Raw genomic sequence first — 9,137 nt, forward strand, 5'->3', positions numbered from 1 at the left:
AAATTAAAACAATGATTATGCACCTGCAGAGTGTGTGCGAGAGGTGATATTTTCATGAAAGCAGGTTTACCAGGGGTGTCACCTCCCATTCACCAATGAAATTACTTTTGTCCTTTCTACCAGAAACTACTATCTAAAACTGTAATGTTTCTTTAAATAAGGGGCTTTTTGCTTCTCCATTCCATGGAGCAACTTTGTTGCTATGTACTTTTCAACACTTCCATAGTCCAAATGCAACAGAAAAATATTACCGTGAGTGAAAAAAAGGCCATGAGGTGCATTTTGAAATATTCCTCCTTAAAAGAACTCAAAAACTGACTCCAATCACCTGCACAAGCCCTGAAGACTTGAAGACAATGGAAGGAAGAGAAAGAGCCCCTGACAGCTTTCTGTATTTTAATGATCCCCACGGTGGATTTGGGGATGAGTCCAGGAGCCCCAGGCACGGAGAGAAGGTTGAAGAAGCTGCTCAAGGAATCAGAAGCAAAACTCCAAGTCCCTTGGAGCATCAGTGGCCCCACTGAGGGCAGGGACTGCCAAAGGCTCCTCAGGCACTGGTGAGAACAGATCCTGGAGGGCAGGATTGCAGGAGCCAAAGGCTGTGAGCAGGAACTGCAATGCTGAGCAAGGCCTGGGCTGGTTGGAGGCAGCAGAAAGGCCAAGGCCTGAGCCCAGGCCTGGCCCAGCAGGGCCTGTCCCTCACGGGTGGCTCGGGGCTGTTCCTGGGGCACTGGGATGGGAGGGGCAGCAAGGACAAATGGCACCAACCTGTGTGACACTGCAGATGCTCATGGAACCAAAGGCCAGTGTGACACAGCAGGGCTTCATGGAAACAAGAGGCTATTGTGAGCCTGCGGGGCTGTAACACCCCAGAACACTGAAATGCTGGGGGTGACCAAAGGTTCCTTTACTTGAATTTGGTGCACAGGAGAAACACCGGCCACATATTCTCAAGGGGTAAAAATGGCACAAATTTTACTGACAAAATATAGAAAATCATGGAATTTTGGAAAACTATTTAGTTTAGCATCCAAGTTGTCATAAAAAACTTCTCAATGTAGTAACTTCATAAACTTTGCATATTTAAACTCAAAACTTTTAAACACTTTAGTAGTTGAGGTACCCAAAATTGTTGAATATAATGAGCATTAGAAGGGGAAGAAAGAGAGACAGAATGAGAGAAGCTCTGCAGAAAGACACGCATATTGTTGCCATGTCCCACCTGCTCTCCTCAGGGCTCTGCCTGCACACAGGCCCAGCAGAAGTTTTCCTGTTGGTGAGGAAAGAATGGAAATGCCTGAGCAGGTTTCCTGAGCAACAAACCCCACTCAGGAACCACATTCTTAGTACAGGCTGGCTGCAGTGCTGTCACCTTTCTACAAGGGACAGTGTGACCAGAACTGATCTCTGTAAGCAGAATTCTTTGTGTCTTCCAGCTGAATTCTCTGTCCCTGTCCTTTCCATTGGTCTCTGTTGCAGATGGAAGTTGCTGGTGCCATTCTCACTTTTAACCCCTCTTTTGAATGCAGACAGATGTTCCCAGGTCTGTTAAGCAGTTGCTGCTCCATGTTCATGCAAAGCTTTTGTATCCTCATGGAGCCAAGGACACCCTTGTGACACAGCAGGGTCTCATAGAACCAAGGAGACAATTGTGACAGTTCAGAGCCTCACAGAAACAAGGCTCCATTGTGACACTCAGGGGAATTATGGAATCAAGGAGACCATTGTGACACAGCCAGGCCACATGGAACCAATGTTCCATTGTGACAATGCAGATCCAAGGAGACCATGGTAACACTATGGGACCCCATGGATCCAAGGGGCCATTGTGACACTCAAGAACTTCATGGAACCCAGGGTCCAGTGTGACATAGTGGCACCGTTGGAACCAGAGAACCATTGCTGACAGCACAGAAACTCATGGAATCCAGGGACCATGGGGAAACAGCAGGGCCACATGGAACCAAGGAGACCTGTGACATTTAGGAACCCTATGGAACTGAGGGTCCATTATGGCACTACAGAAACAAGGACACCATTGTGACAGTATGGAAGCTCATGGAACCAAGCAGCCATTGTGACACTCCAAAGCCTCATTGAACCAGGGAGACCATTGTGACACTCCAGAACCTCATGGCACTAAGGGTTAATTGTGACACAGCGAGGCCTCATGGAACCAAGGGGCCATTGGGACACTGGGGCCCCATGGAACCAAATATTCATTGTGACCCAGCGAGACTGCTTGTAACCAATTGTCCACTGCAATGCTGCAGATCCAAGAGACACTATGGCAGTTCATCAACCAAGGGGAAGTTGTGACAAACCAAGGCTTCATGGAACCAAGGAGAACATTGTGGCAGTGCAGAACCAAGAAACCATTTTGACAATATGGACCCCAATAGAACCAAGGGGCTATTGTGGAACTGTACAAGGCACATAATGGAGTCAAGGAAAGCACTGATACTGAAATGTGCTGGATAGAAACTTTTGAACACAGTTTTGAGTATTCTTTAATACAGCATGGTGGTCACTCTGGTAATCCCTCATCCATTTGTGTGTACTGGGCATCAGGTAAACAGTGATTTATCACATAGGCTGATTATGTCCTCATTAGCTATCCCCACTTCCTTTGACTTCATTTGACATAGTGGTACCCATTATCACAAATCCTTATGTGGTTCATTGGGGTCTGTCTCCAACATCTGGTAAAGGTGGCTGTTCCTCGATCCCTGCTTTTGAATGGTGGCAATTTCCTTGTTTTCCACAATTTCTGCATTATCAGCAGTCTTTCAGAGCTGAACTGGCATCCTGCATGCATTTTGAATGACTTCTGCTTGCCTAAGTGACATCTTTGATCTGTTTCTCCAAGGCTGTGCTCTTCTGTTTTACTGTCCTTGATAAGAGTAAATGTTCTCTTTTCCTGTCCTTGTTCCAGTGCTCACTCCACATGAGACATGCCAGCAACCCCCTCCAACCCATGGGCTTGGGGTGGGCAAGTGTTCCTGAGGGAACAGGGATGGGACAGCTGGGCTGGACTGACCTGAATGATGTTCAGTTTTGTGTCACATCATAATCAGCAATAAACTGAGAGACATAGGGGGAGCAAAGGGAATAGGGGATTTATTTATTTTTTATGACATTTTTCTTTCAGAACACCACCTATGCTTCTGCCCATGGGTAGTTAAACATATTCCACTGATAAGAGATTTCCTGTGGATTTGTTTGCTTCTGTTTGTGGTATTAGCTTATTGTAGTTTGGTTGTTTGTAGGGGTTATATAGTGTGGGTAGGTTTTGCTTTGTTTTGTATTTTTGCTCAGGTTTGGTTTTTTCCCCTATTGATTTTCTTCTGATGCATAAGTTTTTTCTCCCTTTTCATGTTGCTTGGTTTGCTCCTGATGGCAAGGCAAATTTACCCAACTCAGCCATCTTGCCCAATTATGTTTTGCAGTCATCATTAAGTGGATGAGTTTGGTCACAGACTGCCTGCAACTTGGGAGCATCCACAAAGGAATTGAAAGTGCATTTCATGCCATTATAGAGATAATAGTAATGTTCCCCAGTGGTGGTCAAGGGTTGGTCACTGTGGGATGTCACCAGGGAGTGGCTGCCAAGGGGACTTTGCCCCCTGGATGACATTTAACCATCATTGATCAGCCAAATTCCCACCCACCCCATGTTCCACTCCTGCAGCCCAGTTCTGTCCAGTCTGTCTCTGAGAAGAGCACAGCAGACCATGTCCCAGGCCTGGCTAAAGTCTGGGCACACAACATCCCCTTCTTTTCCCTCCCATGGGGGTTCTGCCATCCCTGCCTTGTGCCACCAGTGCCTGGAATGGCTGCAGGAGGATTTGCCACATGCTCTTCCCTGCTGAGCCTGACCTGTCTATGGCTCTCCCAGTGCCCCTCCCTGCCCTGTTTGCACACTGGTTCCATGTCTGCCTTTCCCAAGTGCCCAGGACCCTCTGGGATGGCTCTGGCCTTTCCAAGGGCTTTGAGAGAGGTCTCAGAGTGACACTACCCAGCCTTCTCAACATCCCTGACACCAAAGGCTTTTTCCACATCCCTGAGTTCCAGGTCAGTGCCCAGAATAGGGCACAGCCCTGTCCAGGCACTCAGGGTGTTTCAGAAGGGAGGCAGATCTAAATTCTACCCACAAACCCCCACCCCAATTGTCTCTCTGTCCAGTCCATGGCTGTCCTGAGCATTTTTTCCTGGAGTCTCCTTGCCCAGGCTGTTTCTCTCTGTGGAATCCTAACTACAGCCCAGGAACAAATTCAGGTGGTTTCCCAGAGTTTAGTGGCCTCAAGGCACCGTTTGTGCCACCAGAACTGTGCCAGCCCCGAGTGCTGATGATGGTGTTTGTGCTCACTCGGGTTCATCTCCCCACACACACAATGCACTGCTGAAATCTCCTCAGTACAGAGCAAACTCAGACTGCTCACTGGTCACTTGGTGTCCCTCCATCCAGTGGCAAACAACCTCCTGCAGGTGGGGGAGAGGCCAGTGCTGGGTATGGTGGTTGCAGGGGCTAGTGTGGGACAATTGCCCTGGGGCACCTTCCCAGGCTGTGGCCAGAACAAAGACACAGCCCAGGCCCTGCTCTGCTGCTCCCTCAGGTCCATGCCAGGAGCTCTGGCTGTGCCAGGACACTGCTGTGTGCCCCCTGCACACTGCCCCTCTGCCCCAGGCACTGGGCTTTGCTTTGCATTCCTGGAGCACATTGCTGACAGCAGCTCTGCAGGAGAGCAAAGTCTTCCTGCCCTGCCCTCAGGAGATGCCCTTTGCTGATGGAGCTGCTGTGCTGGAGCCCAGCTGTGTCCCAGTAGTGCCCATGGCCTGTCCCTGCCTGTGCTCACAGCACGGACACGCAGCAGGACAGTGACCAAGCTGCCAGAGCACTGCGGCCTTACAGCCACAGAAGGGCTGGCAAGGAGAGGGTGGAGTTGGGAAGAGCAGATGTGGGAAGAGCCAGGGCCATTGTCATTGGCTGTGCTGCTGTGCTGGGAGTCTCTTCACCTCTGCCTCTGGCAACAGGCACTGCCCTGCAGAGACAGAGAAGGGCTGAGGAATAATCTGGGACACACAGGAGAGGGCATGCACTTTCTTTTATTTAAATGCATGTGAAAGACACCTTGCATGTCTTTGTCTTCCAAAAGAAAAGTAGATATAAATGTAGAAATGCAAGGAGTAATTTAGAGTATTTTGTACACAACACAACAGTAGAAAAAGTTACCAAAATAAATGGACAGATAAGAAAAAAAAGTGAGATTGTAAAGAGTTACATTCTAGAGGCTCTGCAGAAGAAAAGAGAGCATTTAATGCTTCTGAAAATAGTGAGTCATCAGTTTTCTCGAGGCTCCTTTGAGCTCCTGGTTCCTCAGGCTGTAGATGAGGGGGTTCAGGGCTGGAGGCACCACTGAGTACAGAACTGACAAGGACAGATCCAGAGATGGGGAGGACATGGAGGAGGGCTTCAGGTAGGAAAATACTGCACTGCTGATAAACAGGGAGAGCACGGCCAGGTGAGGGAGGCAGGTGGAAAAGGCTTTGTGCCGTCCCTCCTGAGAGGGGATCCTCAGCACGTCCCTGAAGATCTGCACATAGGAGAAAATAATGAATACAAAACAGCCAAGTACTAAGGAGGTAGTAAAAGCAGAAGCCCCAAATTTCCTGAGGTAGGAGTGTGAGCAGGAAAGCTTGATGATCTGGGGAATTTCACAGAAGAACTGGCCCAGGGCATTGCCATGGCACAGGGGCAGGGAAAATGTGTTGGCTGTGTGCAGCAGAGCATTGAGAAAGCCACTGGCCCAGGTAGCTGCTGCCATGTGGGCACAAGCTCTGCTGCCCAGGAGGGTCCCGTAGTGCAGGGGTTTGCAAATGGACACGTAGCGGTCGTAGCTCATGACGGTCAGGAGGAAATACTCTGCTGAAATGAAAAAAGCAAAAGTCAATAGTTGTGCACCACATCCTGAGTAGGAGATGTTCCTGGTGTCCTAGAGGGAATTGTGCATGGCTTTGGGGACAGTGGTGCAGATGCAGCCCAGGTCAGTGAGGGCCAGGTTGAGCAGGAAGAAGAACATGGGGGTGTGCAGGTGGTGGCCGCAGGCTACGGCGCTGATGATGAGGCCATTGCCCAGGAGGGCAGCCAGGGAGATGCCCAGGAAGAGGCAGAAGTGCAGGAGCTGCAGCTGCCGCGTGTCTGCCAATGGCAGCAGGAGGAAGTGGCTGATGGAGCTGCTGTTGGACATTTGCTCTGGCCAAACATGGGGACCTGTTCATGGATAAAGGACAGTGACAAGTCAGCAGAGGCTGCTTTGAGCCAGACCTGGTCAATTCTCTGTATGCTGTCCTGCTGTGACTCGGCCTCCCTTGTTTCTGCTCTGGGAAACTTTCTCTCAGGTGCCTGACTGAGCTCCAGTTGTGCTTTCTGAGAGCTGCAGGACAAGCCAGGCCTGTGCAGGGGGCTCTGGAAGAGCCATTCCTGCCCTGTCGCCGTGGGTTTGTGGCTGTGTGGCAGAGGGACAAGACTGGATATTCAGGATTCCTCAATGGAATCCCTTCTAAAAGGCTGCTGCTTCTGCATTCCCACTTCTAAAGGGCATGGAGACCAGAAAGGAATTTTAGCTATTATTTTCCTGCCCACACATCATTCCTGATTCTATGAGCACACAAATCCACAGCATTTCTGCTGTACTCACAGTTTTCCACTGAGAGATGTGAGAGGCAAAGGATTCCCTGTGGCTCAGGGCAAGGTGAGGGCCTGGATGGGCTTGTTCCCAACTGCCCTGGGTTTGCACCTTTGGCTGCAATCAGAGTACAGTCACACTCTTGTGTCACCCTGGGATAGGCCAGACCCTGCCCAGAGCAGAGGGACCCATGAATGTCTCACCCTCTCTAAAGGTCTCTGAGCAAGATCTCAGCACCCCCTTCTGCCAAGGACACTCGCGGTTCCCTTGGTAAACCCAACAGCATTTCCTCAGCTGTGGCATCTTTGCACTTCCCTGTGTGACACTCAGGGAGCTCCGAGAGGCTCTGGCACAGATTTGCACCCAGGAGGGCAGCTCAGTGCTTGGAAGGACACAGCAAGGAGACCCCCAGATATGCCCATGATGGGATCTCAGGAAGGGGGCTCAGCTCATTCCCCTTTCCCATGGACTGCTTTGCCCACAGCCCCACAGGTCACAGGGAAGCTTGGACACCCCATTCCCATGGACACCCCAGCCTGGCAGGAATCCCAAGAGCAGTGCCTGACTCAGCTGCTGCAATCCCAGAGCCTCCCTGAGAGCAGCAGATTACAATGACAGTATCAGAGGAGTGCAGAAACTAGAGAAGATGTTGTGGTGCTGTGCCTGGGAGGGCAGGGCAGAGACAGCTGGGCACTCAGGGCAGTGCTCCCAACCCAGCTGTGCACAGCACCTCCCACACACCAACAGTGCCCTCCTGCCCCCAGCATTGCTCTGTTCAGCCCCCTCTCCTTCCCTGAGCATCTCCCTGGACCTGGACATTTCCCTCCTGAGAGCTGCCCTGTCCCTGCCAGTCTCACAGAGCCCATCTCACCCTCTGTGCCCTCACCTGCCCTACAGAAACCTGCTTGTCTGCAGGGCCCTGGCTGGGGCAGGGTCTGTCTGCAGGTGGGCAAGGGCAGCTCAGGAGAGCCCTGCTGGGCCCTGCAAAGGGGATGCTGGTGCTGCCCAGGGCTGGGGAGTGGCTGAAAGCTCCTTGGGAGGCTCCAGCAGAGAGACTGACCACCCAAAGTTACAGATCTGGACTCTCTGTAAATATTCAAACATTACTTTGCAGATCCTGTGTGTCCCTTTCAACTCAGAATGTTCCGTCATTCTCTGATTACAATTCCTGTTCTGCTTCTCTCATCCCCCTGTTGTCTATAATCAAAAGAGAAAAAAACCCTTGCAACACCGTTAGAACAGTAAAGTAAAAACCAAACCTTTATTGGAAGCTTCCAGGTGTCCCAGTGGGGATGGGGCACATCCAGCCCCCAATTCCAACCATCTATTAGGGTTGATTAACTAGGATATTTAACAGGAACATCCATTAGGAGAGTCAGTTGTGCCTGTTAGATACCCTTGAGTCAACCCTTGGAGAAGGTCTAAGGGCTTCTTTGCTCCAGTTTTGTTATGAATGCTCACATTCTGGGTAAAAAAAAAAAAGTTCTTCTTGTAGGACATCTTCCTGATAATAAGACTATACAGTATTTCAGGAATGTATTTAGAAGGTCAGCTTATTGTTCAAAAATCTAAGAGAAAGGTTAGGAAATGTACTAGAGTTAATTAAGGATTACAGTTATATAAGTATATAATAGTAGTTTAATAGAGTTACTTAAGGGTTTAATAGAGTCAATTAAGAATTATAGTCTTATAACTATATAATAATAATAGTTTACAGAGCTATGAATATAGGAAAAATGTATAAAAAGCAAAAAACTTTTTGCCATCACCCCAAATTTCTCACCCTGCTCCAAGGAGGAAATTTAAAACACTGTCAGGAAAGCTCCTGATCTTTACAGCAATCCCAGGTTTACCTTCTTTTGGGAACTGTCATCCGGAGCTGTGCCCAGGCTGGTCTGGAGCTGGGAGCAGCCCTGCCCCACACAGCACCTCTCAGCAGCAGCACCTGCCCTGCTCAGGGTTGCTCCTTGCCCCCACGGCTTCTCCCCCAGCGCTGGGAGCAGCTCCCCAGGCTGGCTGAGAGCTGTCCCTGGCAGGGAGCAGAGTCCCTGCCCCAGCACAGCGCCCTGGGCTGCAGGACCCTGCTCTGCAGGACAGCCTCGGGCACCCCTGGCTGCAGCCCTGGCTGCTCAGCCCTGCAGCAGAGCCTGGACACAGGGAGCTGTCTGGGGCTGTGCCTCGGGTGCTGCAGCAGGGAAACCCAGCCCTGCCCTAGAGCCACATCCCCTGCACTGCAGAAGCTCTGAGATTCCTCCTGGAAGGTCCTGAAAGCTGTGGGATGTGCCAGCTTCAGGAGATCCCTGCAGCAACTGCAGCTTATCTTCCCACAGGCAGAGAGTGGCTGTTTGAAACACTGTGAGGATTTCTGCTCTAGTGAGCCCTCAGTGAGCTCTGCTCTATGCTCCCAGCCCAGGCTGAGTTTAACCCCTCTGTAGCTCTGTGCTGTGCCCA

General features: G+C 50.4%; 1 protein-coding gene and 1 long non-coding RNA gene across 2 annotated transcripts; both read right to left on the reverse strand.

The window, feature by feature from the left end:
• Nucleotides 1–5,099: 5,099 nt before the first annotated feature.
• LOC130266069 (olfactory receptor 14J1-like) lies at nt 5,100–5,867 on the reverse strand (the record flags this gene model as incomplete). Its single annotated transcript, XM_056515386.1, has 1 exon — nt 5,100–5,867. A coding segment is annotated over one exon (552 nt), but the record flags the coding sequence as incomplete, so codon positions are not given.
• Nucleotides 5,868–6,007: 140 nt separating this feature from the next.
• Nucleotides 6,008–8,608, reverse strand: LOC130266070 (uncharacterized). Its single transcript, XR_008842734.1, has 3 exons — nt 8,540–8,608; nt 7,946–8,150; nt 6,008–6,271 (listed from the first exon to the last, which is right to left on the reverse strand). It is a non-coding gene; the product is annotated as an uncharacterized LOC130266070 (long non-coding RNA).
• Nucleotides 8,609–9,137: the final 529 nt, after the last annotated feature.

The sequence above is a fragment of the Oenanthe melanoleuca genome, unplaced genomic scaffold, assembly GCF_029582105.1.
Source record: "Oenanthe melanoleuca isolate GR-GAL-2019-014 unplaced genomic scaffold, OMel1.0 S001, whole genome shotgun sequence".
NCBI lineage: Eukaryota > Metazoa > Chordata > Aves > Passeriformes > Muscicapidae > Oenanthe > Oenanthe melanoleuca.